Consider the following 26,358-nt stretch of genomic DNA (forward strand, 5'->3'; position numbering starts at 1 on the left):
ACACGCTCCGCTGCGCAGCCCAGGGTTCGCCGGTTCGGATCCCAGGCCCACGCCGACGCACCGCTTGTTAAGCCATGCTGTGACAGCGTCCCATGTAAAGTGGAGGAAGACAGGCACAGATGTTAGCCCAGGGCCAGTCTTCCTCAGCAAAAGAAAAAAAAAAACAGGAGGATTGGCATTGGAGTTAGCTCAGGACTGGTCTTCCTCTCAAAAAAAAAAAAAAGAAAATTCCTAGGGGCTGGCCCAGTGGCACAAGCGGTTAAGTGCGTGTGCTCCGCTGCGGTGGCCCGGGGTTCGTTCGTTTGGATCTCGGGCGCACACCGAGGCACTGCTTGGCAAGCCACGCTGTGGTGGCGTCCCATATAAAGTGGAGGAAGATGGGAACGGATGTTAGCCCAGGGCCAGTCTTCCTCAGCAAAAAACGAGGAGGATTGGCAGAGGTTAGCACAGGGCTGATCTCTTCAGGAAAAAAAAAAAAAATCCCTATCCTCATGGAATTACCATGCTGATGGGGACAGATAGCCAATAAACAAGATAAATAACTGAATAAGTGAATTCTATAGTATGTTCATAATATCCAAGCACTCAGAAAACAAGAAGGGAAGTTTTCCCAAATCCACAAGGAAAGTTAGATATTCCCTCCTCTGTGCTATTTCGTTTCCACCTCTGTCATAGCATTTATCCCAGTGAAACATAACTTACCGCTCTATGTATGTCTGAGTTTCCTGCTAGATTGTGAGTACTGGTCGTCTTTATTATCCCCGTCACCTAGCCCATAGAATATACTCAAGAATACTGAATGAAGGAATGAATGAATGCTTTTTTAAATTCCCTGCATCAAGATATGACTCGAAAATATATTTAGTAAAGTGCAACATGAAAAATACCAATGCATTACCCTTCAGGGTTCATATTCTTCCCACCACTCCCACTTCGCTCCAACTTGTTCAGCAAGCTGGCACTTGTCACTTTGCCAGGGGAGAGAGCTTGTCTATCTTGAATTCTCTTGGGTGATAAGATCTCTGTAGAATGAACGAAAGCGAGTTTCTTTTCAACTTTAAATGGATGGTTTGTACTTAAGACAGATTTTTAAAACTCATAATTTTACCAGGGAAATTTTTCACATAAGATACACTTTCTTATCTTTAAATTATTGTCCCTTGCCCTAGTGTGGTTAAAATATATATATATATTTTTGCTGTATACTCATTACATGCAAAGCACTGGCTGGGCACTTTAGAAAATACAAAGAGGCAAGTCTTTGGCCTTAAAGATCTTTCATCAGATATAGTTGAAGAGAAAAATAAGATACAAACAAAAAACATGAGAGCTCTCATTTGTGGAGGTCTTCCTACACGTCAACAGTGCTAAGTGTTTTACATACATTGTATAAATAGGAACTCAGGACAATGATGCAAAGCGTCTAAATCCCAAATGAATGGTGCACTCTTTAAGGGTCTGACATGCTCAGAGAAGAGAGAAGCCACTTCAGAATCCAGTGATGAGAGAAGTCTTCATGAAGGAAGTGAGATATGAAAAGGGTGCTAAGAGGTCAAGTGGGATTAGGATAGACGGTAAGAAAAGGCAGAGCATTCCAGGCAGGAGAAAAAGAGTGAACAAAAGCGTGAAGTCCGGGAAAAGCAAAGCATGTTAGAAAAACATGAATAGACAATTTTGCTCAAAGAAGGAGTCTGTAGGGAATAGTGACAGATGAGGCTAAAGAAACGAAAGCAGGTGAAGATTAAGCTACAAGTTTATCTGTAATCCTCTAGGCCACACAATGCAAAACCAAGCCAATGTTTACCCGTTGATACGTTTTGTTTGGCCCAATCAGCATTTTTTTGTTTCAGTATCAATTAGTTGTCAACATTTAACAATCAACAGATTTCAGGATCTCCGCTTCTCTTGAAAAATCAGAAAATTTTATACCACCCTGCCCACGTTTCCACAAATCAACAATCTTCTGAGGGACAGTCCTCAAAAAGTAGTCTGGCAACCCCTGGGGATCCCTAAGAACCCTTCAAAAAGTCTTTGAAGTCCTAGCAGTTTCTTTATATATTTCAGCCAAACCAACATATCACAACAGATTAAATGAAGACACAGATATGAGAATGGAGCTATCTTCTATTAGGCCAGATATCAAAGATGTAAAACTACCACTCTTCATTTTTCATAAAAATTATTATTTATGCTAACATGTCTCTCTATCATGTTATCTCCAGCCCACTTCATGCATTTATGTCATCTGCCTGGACCCTGTAGGCATCTGAATTTTGACCCTTTAAGCAATGCGGAGCCAGCAAAGATCATAGTCTAAGAACCTGAGAGTAATAAAGTGGTAAGGTGAGATACAAGATTCCAGGAATAGAAGATGTTTGTTAAAAAGAAGAATACAGTGATTATTCATGAATCTAACTTTATTTACTTTGGGCCTAGGAGTTTCTAAGCAATATGGCTGGGCTCATAAGGAGTAGAGTGACAGATTATACCCAGAAACCATTGGCCTACCTCTGACGCCTTCTTCTTTGTCTGACTGGTCTTTTAATTTGTACTTCCTTTGTCTGTTCTTTCTACCTTCTTCTACAATGGTTTCCATAGGTGGTTTGTTCTCCATCTCCCTGAGCTCAATCCTAGGAACAAGCCAAGATGTTTGTCCATTGTGCTGGACCAGAATAGGTGAATATGTGAACTCTCATTCTGAGAAGCACCCCGGCTAGCTCACTGATTCTGAAATAAGCCCACTTCTCTCAAGGGAGCGAGTGTTTTGATTTGCTGAGTACAAATCATGGACTCACTCTCTTTAAGGCTAAGTCTGGGAGCCAACCAAGACCTTCCCCTTCCTTACTGAGGGCTCAAAGGCAGCTCTTGTTTGATACATTGCTTTGAAGGCCTAGATTTATGTTTTTGGTTTTGGTTTCAGTTTGAATTTATCTGTCTTTTCTAGTTCTGTAACCAGATGCAGTAGGGGTGACACAGTGAAAAGTGGTTGTTGGATAGCTTGAAGGCAAGGATTCATAGTCTAGTATGCAGAGTATGCCCAGAAATAACCATTTCTCTCCTCCCTCTTTCTCCTTCCCGCTTCTCCATTCTCCCAGACAAGAGTGAGGACTTGCAAAGGCACAGTGGGAGAAGCAGTTTTTCTTTGGTCTTAGGTATGGAGCGCTGGGTTAGAGTTGGGAGTAGGGGGTGGTTCCAGTAAATTCAGGGGCCAAACTTCACATAAATAAAACACCTATAATTGTTTTGAGTATTTGAGTCTTCGTGTCTATTTCTAGGCTCTGTAATTGACAGGAGCCTCCCTCTCTGTTCCTTGACTCACTGCGATTATTTCCCTCCTGGATTGCTCAAGCCAAAATATGTCCAAAGGGACAGCCAAATTTACCTTCCAAAATATAATCAAAATAAAACTATTTTGAATCCATTGATTTATTTTTAATGAGTAAGGCAACATGGTGCAATGGAAAGAACACTGAAACAGTCAGGAGCCATGGTTTTATTTCTGGCTTGGCCACTCAGTTGTGTGGCCATTTCATCTGCAAGATGAGGGAGTTCACCTAACTAATCTCTAAAGCTTAATCTGGCCCTCACACTGATGTGTGGAAAGATGCGTCATACAGGCCTTCCAGGAGGGAGTTATTCCAAACTAGCAAACCAAGAGAATGTCACAGACTCGAAAAAACGTGAGAAAATAATACTCTGGGAAGCTGGTTATTATACCCCAAACTTCCTCCATAGTAGTTAATGGTACAGCTATTAAGATTAAGAACATGATTAAGAGCACAAAATTTTTACATCTCGATAAAATTATAACACATATCTCAAACAGTTGCAGTGAAGATTAAATATAAGAATATTGAGAAAATGCTTAACAATACTTGGCATCTAGTAAGTGCTCCATAGATTATAACTATTATTATCATTATCATTATTGTTATCATTATAATTATTATAATTATTGTCAGCAGCAGCCACCAGTAACACCCACTGCGTTCTTGGGGTAAAGCTGTTCCTTTATTCTACCTTGTCTTTCTAACCCCTTCAGTGGTGAAAATCAGAGCTCACACAGGAGGTGGCTAGGCTACAGACAGAGGAAGAAGCTAGATCAGAGGAAGTGGTGGAACGGAGAGGAAAGCCCAGCAGGTGAGAATAATTTTACTAATATTGCAGGGACTAAGGTTGGTGGGAGGTAGTATCAGGGTTTCCAGGGAGCTAAGAGTAGTTTAAAAAAGGAATATTCTAAGTGCCCAGTGTTTTTTAACTTAACTACATAAAGCGTATGCAATAAACTCTTCTTTGCTGGCGCACTGAAAGAGAGAGAGAGAGAGAGTACTAAAAGGAGCATGAGCTAGGAAAGGGTGTGAAGCCCTGCCCGGTTAGATCAATAGGCCAGCAAGGACTGCTGTGGAGCAAAGCACTAACCTTGGAAATGCAAGCACACTGTTCGGCCGCTTCCCCAAGGCTTCTCTGCTAGACAACACCGAGTCCACAGTGCCAGGCCTCTGGAGGACAGGAACAGAGAAGGGTTATACCTGGGCTGTGGTCCAGGACACAGACAAATCAAAGCTATAGGCTGTCTCAGAGGCAAGGCTACCATGATACTCTTTATTGTTAATTTTGTTTAGTGCCTAAAGTCCACAGCTTAAAAACCAATGAGGAATGATGTCATTTATCAAAGTAGTCACCCTGGGTAGTCACATACCAATACCATCGATGCTGTCTTTTCTCAAACTATTTCCTCTTTGGAAATTGCTTTCAGAGTTGATTGCTTCTTTTAGACATCTTTAAGAGGATAATTGACTTATTGAAACTATCAGGAAAATGAGCATGCTAGCTAATTCCACTCTTGACCCAAATAACTCTAAAATTGGGTAGTTAAGAGAGGCTTTGGAGTCAGGTGGACTCATGCTCAACCGCCCACACTGATAACAACTATGTAGCCTTACACCTTAGGTATGTGGGGATAATAATTAGATCTAATTGACAGGATTTTTATGAGATACTGTATGTAAGTGGCTAGCTCATAATAAGCACTCAACAAATAGCAGCTATTATAATTATTACTACATTATATAATAATCACATTATTACATTGCACTAGTACAGAATGATATATAAAATTATTATTTTTGGATTTAGGATATGGCTTACAAAAGGCTTTGAAGGGAATTCCCAAAAAGAGGTTTTAAAAATGTTTCCAGCAAAAGCAGCATCAGTGAAATAAGCATACAGCTTCCCAAGAGAACTATTCTGCAGGACAGCACTCAGGTTTAAGTTATGGGACATTTGGGGAAAAAACAGTCACTCTCACCGCTTTACAGTAGTTTCCCAAAATGTGCTTTATAGGTGTTAATGAGTATTGGATTAGTCTAAAGTTCCATGATTAAATACTTTCAGGCAGTTAAAGTGGCTTCTTTCCAGCCAGACTTCTCAGATCCTTTAACATGCCAATGTGCTTTGTGCCTCTGCCCCTGAGGGTAATATACGCAGCAGTTCTCCATCTGCTTTGGCCTCCAAACCCTTTTTTCATAGAATATCTCTCAGAACTAGTTCTTTTGGAAAATGCTCCTTAAAACTTATATCTTAGAATGCAGTAGGCCAATTAAAATGTTATCTCCTCTCTCTCTCTCTCTTTTTTTTTTTTTTTTTTTTTGCTAAGGAAGATTCACCCTGAGCTAACACCTGTTGCCAGTCTTCCTCTCTTTGTATGTGAGCCGCCACCACAGCATGGCCGCTGACCCAGGAGGAGTATAGGTCCACGCCCAGGAACTGAACCCAGGCCGCCTAAGTGGAACGTGCCAAACTTAAACACTAGGCCACTGGGGCTGGCCCTATCCTCTCTTTTAAACACATATTGAAGCTACCAAGTTCTGTAGAAGCGTGAAGTTTAGAGATGGGCCAGTGCTTTGGCCTTGCTCTGGTTTTGCAAACCTTGCTTTGTGTTTTCATGGAAAAGAGAGGTTATACCTGTGTGTGTTTCCATTTTCCACACACAGAGTTGGCATCTCTCTTAAAAATCCTGTACAAAGCCAGATTGTGGAGAAAACACCAAAAGCCCCATTATATACAACTCCATCTCCTAAATCCCCATCCCAGAGCTCCATGAAAGGAGAAATTAGAGGGTAGGATTAGACCATATTTATAGCCTTTCATTTTATAGCGTTTTCACAAAATTCAGGCTTTTGCTCTATGGGACACAGGATTATATAATATATATAATATATACCAATTATATAATATATACCAATTTTGTTAGTTCCCAGAGCTGCACCTAAGGCACATTAAGTATTCAATTAGTCCTGTTGATTGACTATTCCATTGCCTCTTTTTTTTTTTTTGTGAGGGAGATCAGCCCTGAGCTAACATCCGTGCTAATCCTCCTCTTTTTGCTGAGGAAGACCAACTCTGAGCTAACATCTATTGCCAATCCTCCTCCTTTTTTTCTTCCCCAAAACCCCAGTAGATAGTTGTATGTCATAGTTGCACATCCTTCTAGTTGCTGTATGTGGGACGTGGACTCAGCATGGCCGGAGAAGCAGTGCGTCTGTGCGTGCCCGGGATCCGAACCCGGGCCACCAGTAGCAGAGTGCGCGCACTTAACCGCTAAGCCACCAGGCCGGCCCTCCATTGCCTCTTAAACTCTGCTATGTCCAACTTGGCATGAAGGTCACACCAGCTACTTAATGGTTAATAACGGATTATGAAATTTCTTCCACGACATAGCAAATTAAAAGCTAAAGATACATTTCCATGACTTGAATTAGATCTTATTGTAGACTTTCATTAAAATAAAGTAATATAACCAGCAAAAAAAGAGTAATTAGGAAGTCTGGCTTGAACTCCAGTCTACCACTTATCAGCACCCTGACTTCAGGCTTCCCACATAACCTCTCTGAGCCCCCATTTATCTCATTTGTAAAATCAGGATGATAATAATACCAGTTTTATGATGTTTTGAGACTCAAATGAAATAATGTGTGGAAGGACTTTTTAAACTACAAGGTACTATAAAATGTTCAGAATTATAGAAGTGTCTATTACTATTTATATTTTTCAGTTGGCATTGACTCAAAACTTAGTCAAGTTCCTTTGCCCTTCTAACCTTTTCATCAAAGAGTTAAGCATCTATAAACAAGCATTTCTTTGCACTTGTGGTAACTGCCCTTTAAAATTTGTCAACCTGAGTTTTTATTAATGATGACACAATTATAGATGATTCAGAACTACTCGGGAGAGAAATTAAGAAAAGGAAACATTAATTTACATTTGCTAGGGCTTTCGCCAACGCCCCACTTCCATCCATTGTACAAAGGAAGTCCTTATAAAATCTCATCTTCACTCTGCCGTCTCTGATCACGAGGACCCCAATTCCTTTGAATGTAAACTCCACATTTTGTTTGACGGAAATGGATCGAGATAAAAAAAGCAACGTCTCCTTCACACATCCTTCCACTGTATCCCTGTTAAATGGACCCTCCAGGGATATCATGACAAAATTAAGCGGAACAATTGGGATATCACCTAGAGGAGAAAAGGAGAGTTGGGGTGGGGGAAGGAAGTGGAAATTAAAACAGAGACATATCATATACACGCACAAATAATTTTCTGATTCTCACTCAATACACAAAAATAGAATTGTCCATGTGAAGCCTTTAGTTGTACCCAAGGTAACATTATTCCTACAGACAACTGACACTGCTGGTTATTAACAGACAGTAATCAATATGATTTTCCCTAAAAGTATAATGTTTTTTGCTCAAAATAAGAACAATTAGCTTTCTAAACAATATTCCAGACAAGATTTTTATTTTCTCGTGGAGACATAATAATAGCTAACTGCTTCTCTTCATCAGAGGGTTTTCTGAATTTTTCAGCCCCTTATCTTTCAGGACATGTTGCAGCAATACTTGCCTATCTCCTCTAGTTATCATATAATTTTTAAATGATTATAAATATCTACAAATGTTAAGTGTGTTGAAAATATAGTCATCTTCACTAGAAGTTACCTTTCAAATGAAATTGGGTCTTATCAGAGGATATCAGACTGGATGACTTGCAGAAAGCTTTTCCTCTCTAATGAGCCCATCAATGACATTGCGATAGAATAGGACTATATCTAGCTTGAAGGAAGCACATGGTCTATTCAACTAGAACAGATATAGACGCTATGCAAGGCCCACAAGTCAGAAAAGGAGGTAAATAGCAAAGATGATCAACATGATAAATCCAAAGAGAGACAGTAAACAAGGTCCACTGATAGAGGAAGAGGATAGAGAGAAGATAAGAACATTCTAAACATTCATTCAGCAAGCATTAATTTATAGCCTTTCAAATGTCCGATACTGCTGGATGATGAGGATTAATAGGTCTACACTACAAGAGCTCCCCTATATTAGCCCAGGTCTCCTGCATAATTTAGCAGTGATTCTATACCACCTCCCTCCATTTCATTTTTTAAAATAAATTTCCTAAAAGAGAAGGCTATATTGCTTGCCTCTAGATTCTCCCCTCCCATTCGCCCAGTGTCTCTCTGCAATCTCTTCAGTTCACTAATCTCAGCAAGAACACTGTCATCTCATGATGGGCAAGCCAATGAATACGTTGCAAATCTTTTTCTCATGACCTCTCTTAACTTCTGTTGACCATGCCCTCTCTCTTCTCTTGTATCCATGGCAGCACTTCTGGTTCTCCAGTTTCCTCCTCCTTAGTCTCCTTTGCTGGCTTCCTTCCTCTTCTACTTCTTATAAGACAGTGGTTGGTTTTGTTGTTGTTGTGTTTTTTTTCCCACAGGATTTTGTCCCTGTCTATCTCCTCTTCTTACTTTATATCATCTCCTGAGTAAACTTATCCAAATCTTGACCTCTAGTCTCCACCCCTCTCCTGAGCTCTGCAATCATCTCTACCTAAATATCCCTATAGGAATCTCAAATTCAACATGTCCAGAAGCAAACTTATTAGTTTATTTGCCCCCACAAGCTGCCTTTCCCCCTTCTTTCCCTATAGCTGTTAATGGCATGAGCATCCGTCTATTCTCCAAGAAATCTGAGTCATCCTAAATACCTTCCTTCCTCTTGCTTCCCAGTACTCTCAGCTGGTAACCGAATCCCATCAGTTCTACATATGAAATGTCGCATGAATAGATTCCTTCGTCTTCCTCCTGATTGCCTTGCCTTCATTCAGGCTTTTACCATATTTTACCAAACTACTGTGATTAAAAGAGCTATCTTCCTAAACTAAAAACTGGACCAGGACAGATAATTCCCTGATCAAAAACTTGCAATGGCTCCTTTTGTCTACAGGATGAATTCCAAAGTCCTTATCACACCATTTAAGGCCCCTCACAATTTGACCCCTACCAACCAGTTTTGTCTTACCTCCCTCCATTTGCCTCCACAATCATATGCCCTGACCACACAAAAGTACTCGTTACTCCATTAACAGAGCTCACTCTTTCCCTTATTCTTCACTGTTCCTGAAATATCTTCCATAGCTTCTCTGCCAGCAAAGTCCTATCATCCTTTAAGACCTCCTGGCATGTCATCTTCCTAAACCTCTCCAAGCAGAGTTAGGCCTGCTCTCCTCTGGGCTCCCCTGGCATTTGATGCAGTTCTGATCAATGCTACTTTCACAGCATTTAATCTCGTTGCATCATTTGCTTATATATTTATCTCCTATGCTAGATTCTGAGCTCTTCAAAGCAAGGACCAATAATCAGACCAAAGCAATAAGACCAAAGCAAGGTCTTAATAGTCTTTAAGAATCACTGTATAATGTTTGATTAGTTATCTAGTTAATTAATGATGAAGAATCATAACCCCAAAACTAAACTCTGCACAGAATTGTTCTTGTGAATGAATTCAATCCTATATGTTTAATTCTGGAATTTCCTCAACCTTGTAAAAAAATTAATTATAGATCTAAACTACTTTTTTGGACTACAATACAAGATCCAAGATTGAAAATAAGCTCAATTCTAAGGCACAAATGTTTTTGCAAAAAAAGTTGGCTTTATTTTCACTTCATTTGGTAGGTTTTTGATGAATTAGGATGTTATATTTCTTCTCTCCTAAAACTGTAAGTAAAAATGGCTGAAAAGTCCATCAAGCCCACCATACAGAATATATGTATAATAACTTCTAAGTATAGTTAGTTGGTATTTGTTTTTCCAGTATATCATTTTTTGGTAGAAAGTTACTCTGACAATTAACTTGCAAGGAAGTTAACATAAAGGGAAGTTTTAGCCTTTTCACCTGCCGGCATTAGGGGTACACCGTCTCTCTTCATCCAGGTATGAGTCTGATGCAGGAGGGGATGATAAGGGAGATCACAAGGGACACAGCCAGAAATCAGGAAGGAAGCCCCAAAGGCCTCTAAGTAACCAGGGCAGGTGTCACAAAGTCCACACAGTAATGCTGGAATGTCAGCGTCCTGTGGCAGGCATCACATCTGTTTTGTTTACCACTATATCTCAAGCGCCTGGAACAAGGCCTGACACATAGTTGGCCCTCAGTAAATATTTGTGGAAGGAAGGAAGGAAGGGAGAAAGGGAGGGAGAAGAAAAAGAGAGGAAGGAAAGAAAGAATGATTTTACAATGTGAGAAGTATACAAGGTATTACATCTTTATGGAATTATTAATCTTCTAAATTTTGAATTTTAATAATTTAAATTATATATATGATAGAAACACAGTGATCTTTTTCACAGCTGATACTGTGAAAAAGTATTGTCATTCTCCCCCCGTCATTCTCCTAAACAAAGGCCCTAATTAACTTTCTCTTCTTTCTAACTACTTTTAATTTCTGACAATCTGAAATATGAATAAAGTCTGCACAACTCTGTGATGTGGCTTTGATATAAACTTGCCTTTATGTCACATAAGGTCTTCTCATGCCTGCCTCTACAGGAAGACTGTATATTATTTCCTACCTCAGACACTCCTTCTGCCAAGGGTCCACATAAAAAGTGCGCCCCTCAAATCAGAAACGAATAAAGCAGCAACTGGCCAAGCTTTGCCCTTTCATTTTCATCTCCAGGCCAGTCACCTTCTGGGAAAGCCTTAAATATTGAAAAGATTTACCAGGAGTATATACTTTGTTTTGTTTGAGCCCATGGATCTGTACTAACTTCTCTGCCATGATAAATATGGGCCTCTGAATTAGGATAAACTTGTTGTTTCCCACTTCCAGCTTTTGTCTCATGAAAGTAAAAGTTCCAAGTCCTGGAATCTGAACCCCCTGAAACGCAAAAGAAGGGGGAAAAAAAGAACAACAAACAGAATTCACTGAAGGGGTAAAGAAAAATAATCCTTAGTACTATTATACAAAAAGCATGAAGAAAATTAAGCTTAGGCCTTAAAAATTCAATGATCTCTATGATCTCTTATAGCTATAGCATTTTATGACTCTAAGTTTTCAAGTAAGTTTAGTATAAAATGTAATATATTAATCCATGATGCTTTTCTGACATCAGATCCCTCGTCTCCATGTCATTCAAAGGCTGTAAGGACTAAGAAAACTTAGTCCTCAGCTACTTTCAATCTATATATAAGATTACTTTTGTCCTAAATTTTGTGACACTCTAAATTTTAATCATGTGCCATTGGAGGGAGGGAATTTAAGGAGTCATGAGAATGTCTGCTTTCTCATTCCCTCTTTTAGGTTTTATCCCTCTCACTTAAAATCAGACAGCCCAGCATTCAAGGCATATGCTGCAGTGTGGCGTTCTTCACTGATAGGTAGAAGCAAATGCTTTTGGCTCTCAAACTGGGTCTCTGTCTTCCTGGAACTATCAATACACCAAGGGTTACAAACTCAAATGCCTACATGGGCCAAGAAAGAAGTCAAGGGAGTGATGGTAGCCAGCAGAGACGTGGCGGCTAGAGAGTGCGTGCCCCGTGGGGGCATGGGGAGAGGAGAGCCCATTGTCAGCTCCAGCCAAGCCTCACTACACAGCAATGGAAAACTGGTATTGTTAAATCTGCTGATTTTTTGAGGAAAAAATCCAAAAATTTATATAAACTCTCCCAATTTTAAGTAGTGATGACTAATTCAAATTATCAGACCAAACAAAATAAGTCTGAAGGATAAATTCAGCCCAAGGGCTAACATATTGGGACCTCTGAGTAGGGTATAAAAGTTCCACAATCTCCCAGCTCCCTCCAAACTCCACAGATCTCTGTCCAGTCCTATGGCACCAAACTCAAAACTTGACATGAGGAAACAGCCCAGCCCTGGGCAAAGTTTCTCATTTTTGGCGAGTTGAGTTCAGTCCTTGTCTTATATTTCAGTTAAAATCCATTCCCTGCAAGGAGGCAAGACAAGAAGCATTATATCCTTCAATAGCTATGTCGTCTCATCTAGTTCCTCTACACACGCCCAGGCTGAGCAGTGCTACACTTTGTATCACTAGAAGAGCAGAACTTACAAATCCATTACCTAAGGACAAAAATCCATGTTTGTTAAATCTACTAGCCACAAGTTCTAAGCATGAGCATCATAAAATCACAGGACTGAAAATTAAACTGGGTGGCTCTAAAGTCTGCCATCCTGCTCCCAGCAAAATTATATGAGACTGAGGAGGAAAGATCCTTTGGACTCCTACATTAAAATTAAAGTATAAATCCTACCTTATGTAGGGACAGCTGCCGTTCCACAAATTCTGACACATTCCCCCAGATAGTAGAGACTTCTGAAATTCAAAGAAAACCAAAAATAATTTATGTAAGCACCCATGCAATAGTATCTTAGTGCTAATAAATAAAAATGTAAATATAAAATGCAGAATCAAATAACAGTGATTCCTAAATAATTTAGAATTAACGGAAAATAAGGTCATTCCCCAAAGTTAATTTTTATGGTAACTAAAGCTTACCCCTTTAAGTTCCAAAAATGTGATTAAAAATAACAATAACATGGGGCTGGCTTGGTGGCACAAGTCGTTAAGCGCACGCGCTCTGCTTCGGCAGCTGGGGTTCACGGGTTCGGATCCCGGGCGCGCACCAGTGCACTGCTTGTCACACCATGCTGTGGCAGCGTCCCGTATAAAGTAGAGGAAGATGGGTACAGATGTTAGCTCAGGGCCAATCTTCCTCGGCAAAAAAAGGAGGGGCAAAAAGGAGGAGGATCAGCATGGGATGTTAGCTCAGAGCTGATCTTCCTCACAAAAAAAAATAAATAAATAAAAAATAAAGGATTTTTAAAAAAATAATAACAATAATAAATTTTTGAAGGAAATCTTTCTAGAATAAAGGGAACTTTGTCACACATTTCCCTTTATTCTATAAACAGAGTTAACCAAGTATAATCTAGCCTTTTCTTAATGACCCATTCAACAAGCATTTATCAAGTATCTACTCTGCGCCATCTGATTAATATGAATATTCATTCTTATACCATTCTATAACTCAAAAATTAGGCCAAGGGCCCCAAGGCATGAAAGGCTGTTGTCTGTGCATTAGCTGTCTCTATACTTCTATTTTTGTTTAATTCTTTTTTGGGGGTGGGGGTCCTCTTTATAGAGACTCTGTGTGTGTGTGTGTGTGTGTGTGTGTGTGTGTATCATCATTCTGCACTGCCCTGCCCAGATGATACACTCCATGAGAGCAGGGACGTAAGCTGTTTTGTGCACTGAACCTTTGTGTACTTTGAACAGTGAGTAGCAGGTAATAGCCTTCAATATTTTTTAAATGTCTTATGCCCATATGACATCATTACTAAACCTATGAAGCAATAATTTTTTTATTGAGATACAATTGACATATTATATTAGTTTCAGGTATACAACATAATGATTTGATATTTGTATATATCATGAAATGATCACCATATTTTTGCTTAATTCTGGACTTACTTTTCATTCTCAATTGTCACTGTTAAACTACCAGCTGTCACCTCTCTCTGCTGCTAGTGCTCTGCAGGCCTCCTGCCCACTCCTAATTCACTGCTTCTGATCTGCTGTGTTCTTGATTTCAACAAATATACTAATACTATGTCTAAAATAATCATTTTAAAAACCAGAAATTTGGGGGGGCTGGCCCTGTGGCATAGCGGTTAAGTGCATGCACTCCGCTGCTGGCGGCCTGGGTTCGGATCCCGGGCGCGCACCGATGCACTGCTTGTCAGGCCATGCTGTGGCAGCAGCCCATATAAAGTGGAGGAAGATGGGCACAGATGTTAGCCCAGGGCCAGTCTTTCTCAGCAAAAAGAGGAGGATTGGCATAGATGTTAGCTCAGGGCTGATCTTCCTCACAAAAAAAAAAAAAACAACAGAACTTTGGGTAGGGGCTCAAGGGGCTTTCCTTTGAATCAGTGCATAGACTTAGCATTATGTGCTTTGAATGACCAGAGGGAGGCCTTCTATGTTTATTTTCTTGTTCTGAGCTGTGTTCCAAAAAATGGGTAGAAAAATAAGTAGTTGCCAATGACTAAAGTGTTAATGTATGATAGGAAAGTATACTCTAGGTATAACTAATATTTAGAAATACAGAAAATTATGTCTGTGTTGACATCTCCATCCAAAGCCTAATCATGTGTATTAAAGATACTTTCCAATGAGGAACTCTTTGCAAATCAAGAGTGTTATGTTTTAGTTCTCAAAATAAAAGATCAAGAACAGTGACATTTCGAACCAGCCCTGATGGCCTAGTGGTTAAAGTTCAGCTAGCTCCGCTTCAGTGGCCCAGGTTCTGTTCCCAGGCGTGGAACCACACCACTCACCTGTCAGTAGCCATGCTGTGGTGGCCACTCACATAGAAGGACTTACAACTAGAATATACAGCTATGTACTGGGGCTTTGGAGAGGGAAAAATAGAGAGAGAGAGGCAGATTGGCAATAGATGTTAGCTCAGCGTGAATCTTGGGGAAAAAAAAAAGAACAGTGACATTTACCAGGTTGCCACTTCAGGTCATAGATGCAGTCAGTGACAAAAGACCAATTCTTTCCTCACTTTGAAAACTGCTTAATTTATTGGTATAACTTTTTTTTCTAATGGTTTAAACCAGTACCTAAAGCAGGGAAATTGCAATCTTTTAATTCCAGTACATCAGGGTTATAAATATTTTCAATAATATGCCAGGGAAAGAGCAGATTAGGCAAGGAGAAGTTGTAGGGACTCTCATGGGCATCTGGGAACAAGTTGGGTGATAGGAATTCACTCGTCCACCAAGAAAACTAGGGCTGCGTGCTATGGTGAGCCAAGTGACAAGATTCTGCCCTTCGCTTTAAATCATGGATATACGGTTTACTATAATCAGGTAGTTCCTCTATTCTGCCTCATCCTACTCTAGTCCCTACTCCTTCCCACCCCCATAGACAAAAGAATTCTACTGCTGGCTGCTAAAATCTAAGAAGGTCTTTCAACCAGTCCCAATTGTATACTGAATTAAAATTTTCGTCGTGACCAAAATTGTCATTGATTCACTAATAAAACAGAATCTCAATATCCAGATTTACATGGAGACCTTTCGAAGTTATTAAGTCAAAACTGTTAAGTCTTTCACCTAGACTCATGATATGCAGCTCAAATTTCAGGAAAACAATCTACACCAAAAGGAAATGATTTAATTAGGGCCAGGAGAAACTATATAGCTTGCAACCAAACCCTAGTGAAAAGACTTGACTGAGCTTAATTGGAAATTTGAGGATCATCTTTCTTCATTTGAATGATACAGTCAAGTCTACCGCATTGTTTTACTCTATAAAATCTGATAGGCAAAGTTATATAACAGCAGAGTTTATTATTCTAAACTGAAATTTGCTATTTCTTAATGAAGAAAAAGGAAAACATGCACGTCATTCCCTTTAGGAGGTTATAGGCCCCTGCAATTCAATTGGAATAGATTTGGAAATCTTACAGACTATGATTTCTAACTTTGACTTTTCTGAGATCCCAAAGTGTCAGAGAGACTATCACTAAATTTCAAAACTAAAAGAATTTTAATCCAGTCTAAAAAGCAAATTAAAAAATATGCTACTTTTATATTTTAAGGAAAGCTGGGGTTATTATTTATTTTAATCAAACACTGAAACCAAGAATCACTATTATAAAGAAATAATCCCTGGATATACCTTCTATATTCAGTTCAACCTTCATTTGTCTTCAAATTCTAAACATTTTGTGCATTCAAAACCATATTTTTAAACACTGCCAAGTAGCAGGAATGCTGTATCTTATATATGATCATTATAAAAAAGGACTAAATGCCCATTACATAAATTATAGAATATAGGCTTGAAATAGATATTAATATCAAAAAATAAAAGGTAAGTTCCCTGACTTTATAAAACATCTTCTAAAATTAAAATACTGATATACAACAGAGCAAAATATTATAGAGTAATGTGAACACAGAAACCTATTCCCAGAGCATAGTGCAGTGGAAAGATCAGTTGCTAGCTCTGTAGTCTTCAATAGTTTCACCCAGTTCACATCTGTAAAATGATGATGGAACCTTCTAAGTACTATAATTAAATAATATTAAACTTTGGTGAAACATACCGAAGCAGCAGGATTTAACATATACAACGAAGAAAAGTTAATTTATGTGTTTTGCTGAGATGGGGGTTTATCCTTATCTCCTTTACAATGAGTCACTTGTAAAAGTTAAGAAGTAGTCATTTGCCTTCTGCTTCTGTCATTCAACCAATAAAGCTCTTGCTGAAGTAACCAGTGGTCTCCTTGTCAATATATTCAATGGACATGTTTAATTTTCACCTCTGTGACTCCTCAGTCATATCTGACGCTGGTGACCACTCCCTCCTCCTTTAAGCACCTCTCCTCTTGTCTTTTGTGTCACTACTCTCTCCTGGGTTTTCTTCCTACCTCCCTGCCATTTCTTCTCAGTCTCCCTTGCAGGCTCATCTTTCTCAACCAGGCCATCAAATCTTGGAGTTTTTCAAAGTACAGCCCTAGGCCTTCTGTTTTCATTCTATACTCTCTACTTAAGCAGTCACATCCGTGCTCAGGGCTTTAATGACCACCAATATGCAAAGGACTCCCAAATGTTTATTTAGAAGCCCAGACACCCTCTGCCTTTTGAAGTTCTGGACATGTGTAACCAACTGCCTATTTGGATATCTTACAAAGACACTTCAACTTGCTCAAAACCAGGATCTTCCTTCCCTTAAATCTTGTTCTTTATTCAGGGTTTCCATCTCAGTGAAGGGCACCATTATCTATCCAGTTACATAACCCAGGAACTCAGAAGTCATCCTTGAGACTTCCCTTCTCTCTCACTCTCCACAACCAGTTCATCACCATAATCTGTAATTTTTAACTCCAAATAGCCTTTCAGTCTGTCCACGTCTCTCCATTTTGCCAATTTAGACCAAGCTAGCTTCACTCTCACTTAGGTTACTTGTAGACATGCTTTACCCTCCAATTCATTCTCCACATTGCAACCAGAACAATCTTTTCAAAACACAAACTTGAGAGTGACGTCAGCATCATGGCGGAGTGAGCTTTCCCGTGAATTCTTCCCCCACAAAATACAACAAAAGTAACAGCCACAGACCAACAACGGAATCCCAGACAGTCAAAAGCTGGAGCGGAGGGATCCACACTGCCGCACGTCTGAGAGCGGAACGTGCTGGGCCCCCGGAGGAAGTGGGGAGAGGTAAGGAGAACTCCACTCCCTCCCCATCAGATCAGCGATCCGGTCCGCGCGGCTCCCAGAGAGGGGGGAGGGGCGGCCCTCGGCGGGAAACTGTAGCTCTTCGGGCTCTCTCAGCCAGTGGGAAACTCCCGCACAGAGGGCTCAGAGGAGCCACAGGGCTACCATCAACATCTGAGCAACCCAGAGAGCGGATAAAGAGGGGCAAACGAGAAGCCTCCCACGTCAGGGACCCAGAGGGCAAAAGAGAGAGCTCCCCCCTCCCCGCAACCCGGAGTCTGCAGCTCGACCAGATCTAGCGGTCCGAGGCAGACCTGAATAAACTGGACTGGACCCGTGGATCGCAGTGGGGAAAAGAAACAAAACAAAACAAAACAAAACTGCAGATCGCAGTAGAAAAACTGGGGCAGAGCGCAGGGGGCTTAGACTACACAGCCCTTTACCACCACACAGTGGCGGCAGGTGGAAATTGCAACCAGAGACTTCCAGGATGAGGAAAATCAAAACCAACACAGGAACCACAATGCAAAAATATATGAAATCACCAGACCAGAAACAAAATGACAAGCACCCAGAAATCAACCCCGAAGACACAGAAATCCATAAACTAAATGACAGAGATTTCAAAATAGCTATCATAAAAACACTCAACGAAATACGAGACAACACAGACAAACAATTAAATGAGATTAGGAGTTTCTTCACAAAAGAGATTGAAATCATAAAGAAAAACCTATCAGGGCTGATGGAGATGAAGAACACAATGGAGGAGATAAAGGAGAATCTGGAATCTTTAAAGAACAGAGCTGACAATATGGAGGAAAGAATTAGTACTTTAGAGGATAGGAATACAGATATACTCCAGATGGAAGAAGAGAGAGAACTAAGACTAAAAAGAAATGAAGAAAGACTCCGAGAAATATCGGACTCTATTAGAAAATGTAACATAAGAATTATAGGTATTCCTGAGGGAGAGGAGAGGGAAAGAGGAACAGAGAGCCTATTCAAGGAAATAATAGCTGAAAATTTCCCAAATCTGGGGAAGGAGCAGGAAATACCAGTAAGCGAAGCCAACAGGACTCCTATATATATTAACAGACAAAGGCCTTCACCACGACACCTAGTGGTAAGGCTAGCCAGGGTCAACGACAAAGAAACAATATTAAGGGCAGCTAGACAAAAACAAAAAATAACGTACAAAGGAACTCCCATCAGGCTCTCAGCGGATTTCTCAACAGAAACTTTTCAGGCTAGAAGAGACTGGAATGATATATTCAAAATACTAAAAGACAAAAACTTTCAGCCAAGAATACTCTATCCAGCAAAAATATCCTTCAAATATGATGGAGAAATAGTAACTCTCCCAGATAAACAAAAGCTAAGGGAGTTCATGGCCATGAGACCGCCACTACAAGAAATACTCAAGAAGGCCCTCAGGCCTGAAAACAAGAAGAGAAAGGGAACACAAAGTTTGGAGTAAGGAGAAAAGTAAGTAGACAAAATCAGAGAAATAGTAGATCTTTACCGGAATAGGTTAGCAACCACTTAAATACTAAACTCAAAGATCAAAGGAAGAAATTCACCAAAAATAAATTTAACCTCATCACTGTAAACACACTGCCACAACACAAGATAGAATAAGGTATAACAAGAGCAACTTAGAAGGGGAAGAGGAAAGTGACTGAATTGACTTAGTATAAGGAAATAGGAGGCTATCAGATAATGGACTATCTCATACAGAAGATTTTTCGCCCAAACCGCAAGGTAACCACTAAACAAATAATCAAATTAAAACCACAAATGATAAACAAAGAGAAAACTAGAAGAATCATAAGACAGAACAACCAAACTGAATTGGCAGTCCAAAACAAATGGGACAAGAAACAAAGGAAATGCAAAAGAACCAGAAAATAAGTGACAAAACAGCAACATTCAACCCTCATATTTCAATAATTACCCTAAATGTAAATGGATTGAACTCTCCAATCAAAAGATACAGAGTGGCAGGATGGATTAAAAAGCAAGACCCAACAATATGCTGCCTTCAGGAAACACATCTTAGCACTAAAGACAAGCACAGGCTCAGAGTGAAAGGATGGAAGACAATACTCCAAGCTAATGGCAAACAAAAGAAAGCAGGTGTTGCCATACTCATATCAGACAAAGTAGACTTCAAGATAAAACAGGTTAAGAAAGACAAAGAAGGGAAATATATAATGATAAAAGGGACACTCCATCAAGAAGACATATCACTTATAAATATATATGCACCCAACATAGGAGCACCAATGTACATAAAACAACTATTAACAAACCTAAAAGGAGAAATCAACAACAACACAATAATAGTAGGGGATCTTAACACCCCACTTACAGCAATGGATAGATCATCCAGACAAAAAGTTAATAAAGAAATATTAGACTTAAATGAAAAACTGGACGAGATGGACCTAGTAGACATATACAGAGCACTCCACCCAAAAACAGCTGACTACACATTCTTCTCAAGCGCGCATGGAACATTCTCTAGGATAGACCATATGTTGGGAAACAAAGCAAGCCTCAATAAATTTAAGAAGATTGAAATCATAACAAGCATCTTTTCAGACCATAAGGCTATGAAACTGGAAATGAACCAGGAAAAAAAAACTGGGAAAGTGACAAAAATGTGGAGATTAAACAACATGCTACTGAACAACCAATGGATCATTGATGAAATTAAAGGAGAAATCAAAAACTATCTGGAAACAAACGAAAATGATAACATGCCATATCAAACCATATGGGACGCAGCAAAAGCGGTCCTGAGAGGGAAACTCATAGCGATACAAGCCCACCTTAACAAACAAGAAAAAGCCCTAATAGGCAACCTTAAATTACACCTAACAGAACTAGAAAAAGAAGAACAAACAAAGCCCAAAGCCAGCAGAAGGAGAGAAATAATAAAAATCAGAGCAGAAATAAATGATATTGAGACCAAAAAAACAGTAGAAAGGATTAATGAAACAAAGAGTTGGTTCTTCGAGAAGATAAACAAAATAGACAAACCCTTAGCCAGGCTAACTAAGAAAAAAAGAGAAAAGGCTCAAGTAAATAAAATTAGAAATGAAAGAGGAGAAATTACAACGGATACCATGGAAATACAGAGGATTATAAGAGAATACTATGAGAAATTATATGCCAACAAATTGGACAATCTAGAAGAAATGGATAAATTCTTAGACTTATACAACCTCCCAAAATTGAACCAAGAAGAAATGGAGAATCTGAATAGACCAATCACAAGTAAAGAGATTGAAATAGTAATCAAAAACCTCCCAAAAAATAAAAGTCCAGGACCAGATGGCTTCTCCAGTGAATTTTACCAAACATTCAAAGAAGATTTAATACCCATCCTCCTCAAACTATTCCAAAAAATAGAGGAAGATGGAACACTTCCTGAATCATTCTATGAGGCCAACATCACCCTGATACCGAAACCAGACAAAGACAATACAAAGAAAGAAAATTACAGGCCAATATCGCTGATGAACATTGATGCAAAAATCCTCAACAAAATATTGGCAAACCGAATACAACAATATATTAAAAAGATCATACACCATGATCAAGTGGGATTTATACCAGAGACGCAGGGATGGTTCAACATCCGCAAATCAATCAACGTGATACATCACATCAACAAAACAAAGAATAAAAACCACATGATCATCTCAATAGACGCAGAGAAGGCATTTGACAAGATACAACATCCATTTATGATAAAAACTCTCAATAAAATGGGAATAGAAGGAAAGTACCTCAACATAATAAAGGCCATATATGACAAACCCACAGCTAACATCATACTCAACGGGGAAAGACTGAAAGCCATTCCTCTGAGAACAGGAACGAGGCAGGGCTGCCCACTCTCACCACTCCTGTTCAACATAGTACTGGAGGTTTTGGCCAGAGCAATTAGGCAAGAAAAAGGAATAAAAGGAATCCAAATAGGTAACGAAGAAGTGAAACTCTCACTATTTGCAGATGACATGATTGTATATATAGAAAACCCTAAAGAATCTGTTGGAAAACTGTTAGAAACAATCAACAACTACAGCAAAGTTGCAGGGTACAAAATCAATCTACAAAAATCAGTTGCATTTCTATATGCTAATAATGAACTAACAGAAAGAGAGCTCAAAAAGATAATACCATTTACAATTGCATCAAAAAGAATAAAATACCTAGGAATAAATCTTACCAAGGAGGTGAAGGACCTATACAATGAGAACTACAAGACATTATTGAGGGAAATCTACGATGACATAAAGAAATGGAAAGATATCCCATGCACGTGGATTGGAAGAATAAACATAGTTAAAATGTCTATATTACCTAAAGCAATCTACAGATTCAATGCAATCCCAATCAGAATCCCAATGACATTCTTCACAGAAATAGAAAAAAGAATACTAAAATTTATATGGGGCAACAAAAGACCCCGAATAGCTAAAGAAATCCTAAAGAAAAAGAACAAAGCAGGAGGCATCACAATTCCTGACTTCAAAACATACTACAAAGCAATAGTAATCAAAACAGCATGGTACTGGTACAAAAACAGACACACAGATCAATGGAACAGAACTGAAAGCCCAGAAATAAAACCACACATATACGGACAGCTAATTTTCGACAAAGGTGCTAAGGACATGCAATGGAGAAAGGAAAGTCTCTTCAATAAATGGTGTTGGGAAAACTGGACATCCACATGCAAAAGAATGAAAGTGGACCATGTGCTATCGCCATTCACAAAAATTAACTCAAAATGGATCAAAGACCTGAAGGTGAGACCTGAAACTATAAAACTCATAGAAGAAAATATAGGCAACACACTATTTGACATTGGGTTTAAAGGAATCTTTTCGGATGACATGCCTACCCAGACTAGGGAAACTAAAGAAAAAATAAACAAGTGGGACTTTATCAGACTAAAGAGCTTTTATAAGACAAATGAAATCAGGATCAAGATGAACAAACAACCAACCAGCTGGGAGAGAATATTTGCAAAACATACATCTGACAAGGGGTTGATCTCCATAATATATAAAGAACTCACACAACTGAACAACAAAAAAACAAACAACCCGATCAAAAAATGGGCAGAGGAAATGAACAGACACTTCTCCAAGGAAGATATACAGATGGCCAATAGGCACATGAAAAGATGCTCAACATCACTAATCATCAGGGAAATGCAAATCAAAACAACACTAAGATACCACCTCACGCCCGTTAGAATGGCTATAATCACCAAGATAAAAAACAACAAATGTTGGAGAGGATGTGGAGAAACAGGAACCCTCATACACAGCTGGTGGGAATGCAAATTGGTGCAGCCTCTATGGAAAATGGTATGGAGATTCCTCAAAGAATTAAAAATAGAGATGCCCTATGATCCAGCCATCCCACTACTGGGAATCTATCCAACGCACCTGAAATCAACAATCCAAAGAGGCTTATGCACCCCTATGTTCATTGCAGCATTATTCACCATAGCCAAGAAGTGGAAGCAACCTAAGTGTCCCTCGACTGACGATTGGATTAAGAAAATGTGGTATATATATACAATGGAATACTACTCAGCCATAAAAAAAGACAAAATCGTCCCATTTGCAACAACATGGATGGGCCTGGAGCGTATTATGTTAAGTGAAATAAGCCAGAAAGAGAAAGACAAACACTGTATGATCTCACTCATATGTGGAATATAAACCAACACATGGACAGAGAAAACTGGACTGTGGTTACCCGGGAAGTGGGGGTGGGGGGTGGGCACAAGGGGTGAAGGGAGTCATATATGGGGTGATGGACAAACAAAAATGTACAACCCAAAATTTCACAATGTTAGAAACCATTAAAATATCAATAAAAATCAAAAAAAAAAAAAAAAACACAAACTTGATCATGATATTCAACTCCTCCCTTAGCTCCACTCAAAACAGTTAATGGCTTCCCATCAGGCTTATCATAAAGGCCGACATCTTCAATATGACTTGCAAGGCCCTGCATAACCTGACTCCTCCCTTTCTCTCCAGCCTCCTTTAGAACACACTCCCTCCTGCAGCTATAGAGCAGCCATATTGACCTTTCAATTCCTAAAGCACACCATGCTCCCTCCCACCAAGAGCTTTTGCTCTTGGTATTCCCTCTGCCAAGAGCACTCCCACCTCCCCTCCACTCCCTACCCCACAGATGCGTTTCACCTACTTAATTCCAACTCACTCTTCATATCTCAGCTCAAATCTTCCTTTCTTTGGCAAATCTTAACACACACCCCCATTCTCACCCTCATTAAAAGTTCTCATTGTGGGGCTGGCTGGGTGGCACAAGAGGCTAAGTGCACGCGCTCCGCTGCAGCGGCCCGGCGTTCGCCGGTTCGGATACCGGGTGCGAACTGTCACACTGCTTGGCAAGCCATGCTGTGGCGGCATCCCATATAAAGTGGAGGAAGATGGGCACAGATGTTAGCCCAGGGCCAGTGTTTCTCAGCAAAAAGAGGAGGATTGGCAGATGTTAGCTCAGGGCCAGTCTTCCTCACAAAAAAAAAAAAAAAAGTTCTCATTGTACCACACACCTCCTCCTTGATAGCACTTACTTAATTGTAAATTTATATTGATTTCTGTGATTATTTGGTAAATGCGTATCTTCTCCACTATATTGTAAATTCCAAGATTCGCTCACCATCAGTTCCCTAGTGCCCAGTACATAGTAGGTTCTCAAAATTACTTGAATGAATAAATTATATATAAATTTATAAATATGGCAAATATTTTTTAAATCCATAAAACCATTATCTTTAATGCTTCTTTTAGAATTATTTTAACAGGAAAAAATAGGAGTGATTCCAGGAAAGAGAAAGAAGAGGCATCTACTCCTATTTATTTTGTCTCCTAAAATCATTTGGCTAAAGCCTAGGCAACATTCCTATGTTACAATGACTTGACAGTAATAATAGCTTCCATTACTGGAGCACTTTTCTTCCCAAGGGCTCCTATCACTTGCAGACAGACCTCAGTGTCACTTTGGGGTGACTCTTCTAAGAAACTATGCTTTTAACTAAGGCTAGTAAGCTTTCTATGAGAAGCTGACAGGTCTTCTTCCAAACACCAGTTCTTTTTATGTTCATCTCACTTTTGTAACACAATCCCAAGATATCAAGGGGAATAAAAATAGCCGTGTTTTTTCATGAACTCTGAGAAGGAGCCTGTTTGAGGTGGTTGTTTTTAGCTAACATTTATTGAGCACTTATTCTGTGCTAGTTCCCAAGCTAAGAGCTCTATATGCATGATCTCGTTTAATCAAAACCCTCAGCTGGCCGCTTTCCCTAATTAAGGCAGTCAATAAAGAAACTGTCTCTGGGCATCCAGCGTGAGCCTGCTGTGATTATCAGCTGGTTGCCAAGGCAACACGGACAATCCAGGCCAGCCAGAGCCAGGCGATAGGAAGGAGGTCTTTCGCCTCTTCTCCGAGCAGGTGAAGGTTCAGCCCCCCGGGCCTTGCCCCATGTCGCTTACCCTCCTGGCTCAGCGAGGGCAGTGTGGGCAGCACCTGCCTGCCCAGGTCCTGCACTGAAGGGGCGATGGTGTCCAACATCTCCAGTCCCCCGTCGGCTCGGTGCTGGGTCCTCAATGGGTCTCTTTTCTTCCTTCTTTATACGGAGTTTGTACAGAAGTGATCTTCCCACCCTCCAGCCCCCTCTCCCCAGAGCTTTGGATGTGCCTTAAAAATAAAAATTACCAAATCTTAATTTTTTTCTTTCTTAAATTTAAACGTTGCTTCTCGCCGTTCCTCCCCACGCTCTGCCTCTCCCTAAAAGGGTCCCACCGCAGGAACCCGGAGAGCTGTCCGGCGCCGGAATCGGAGTGTGCAAATCCAAGCCCTGGGGGCCACTGAGCTCAGTGAGAGGGTGAGTCTGAGCCGCGGGCGGAGGAGAGGCGCCAAGGGAAGGTAGGCCAGCCGACGGCAGGGCGGGGCGCGTTGCTAGGACGCGGCAAAGGCTCGCTCCGTTGCTAGGGCGTCAAAGTAGGGCCTCAGCCCCGCCCCCTAAGATGGGGCTGGGCCCCAGGTTGCCCGGGTGATTTGGGAGCTCAAGGCAGCGAGGTTGGGAAGTAACTTAATGTTTTTTAACTTTGTTTTTTCTCTCCCCTCTTACTCTGGGCAGCGAAGAGACTTAGTGGCTTTTGTAATCACCTTGGACAAATCTAGGAATACCTTTTGCCCCGAGTGATGGACATTTGAGTCTCCGGATCTGTTTGAGAGTTTGAGTTTGAGCTAGAATATGTTTCTCGGGTTTGGTTTTTCCTGGGCTCCCCTCCTAGGAAATGGAGGGCTGGAGGATTGGGGAGGGAGTTAACTTTTTTAAAATTACAGTCATGTTTTTTTTCCTCCCTATAAGCTTCACGAATCTCATCCTGCAGAACTGTTTTCATACTGTCCTCTCTGCTGATGATGAATTATCACAAAGTGAACACACCCATCTAAACCCCATCCAGGTCAAAAAATAGAACTCTTTCAGTACGACAGAAAGGCACATTAACCCCTCTCCAGGCATTATTCCAACAAATACTATGAATTCGTTTTGCCTGTGTTTGAACTTTGGGAATCATACACGTAGTGTGTCTTCTTTTGTGTGTGGCTCTGTCACTCAACATTACATTTGTGAGATTCCTCCCTGGTTTCTATAGTAGCAATTTGTTCATTTTCACTGTT

The 26,358-nt window shown here is 40.1% G+C and overlaps 1 protein-coding gene across 2 annotated transcripts in view; it reads right to left on the bottom strand.

Annotated features, from left to right (window-relative positions):
- Positions 1-25,242, bottom strand: part of CCDC81 (coiled-coil domain containing 81) — a 41,052-nt gene extending 15,810 nt beyond the window's left edge. The window contains exons 1-7 of one of the 2 annotated variants that reach the window (XM_058544525.1): positions 25,164-25,242; positions 12,624-12,685; positions 11,076-11,232; positions 7,262-7,518; positions 4,420-4,499; positions 2,509-2,630; positions 899-1,022 (exon numbers count right to left, since the gene is read on the bottom strand). In XM_058544525.1, the coding sequence (XP_058400508.1) occupies positions 899-1,022; positions 2,509-2,630; positions 4,420-4,499; positions 7,262-7,518; positions 11,076-11,232; positions 12,624-12,685; positions 25,164-25,242 (881 nt within the window). The remainder of the gene's footprint in view (positions 1-898; positions 1,023-2,508; positions 2,631-4,419; positions 4,500-7,261; positions 7,519-11,075; positions 11,233-12,623; positions 12,686-25,163) is intronic. The other variant, XM_058544526.1, reaches the window with a different exon arrangement.
- Positions 25,243-26,358: the final 1,116 nt, after the last annotated feature.

This window comes from Diceros bicornis, chromosome 7 (genome assembly GCF_020826845.1).
Source record: "Diceros bicornis minor isolate mBicDic1 chromosome 7, mDicBic1.mat.cur, whole genome shotgun sequence".
NCBI classification, from domain to species: domain Eukaryota; kingdom Metazoa; phylum Chordata; class Mammalia; order Perissodactyla; family Rhinocerotidae; genus Diceros; species Diceros bicornis.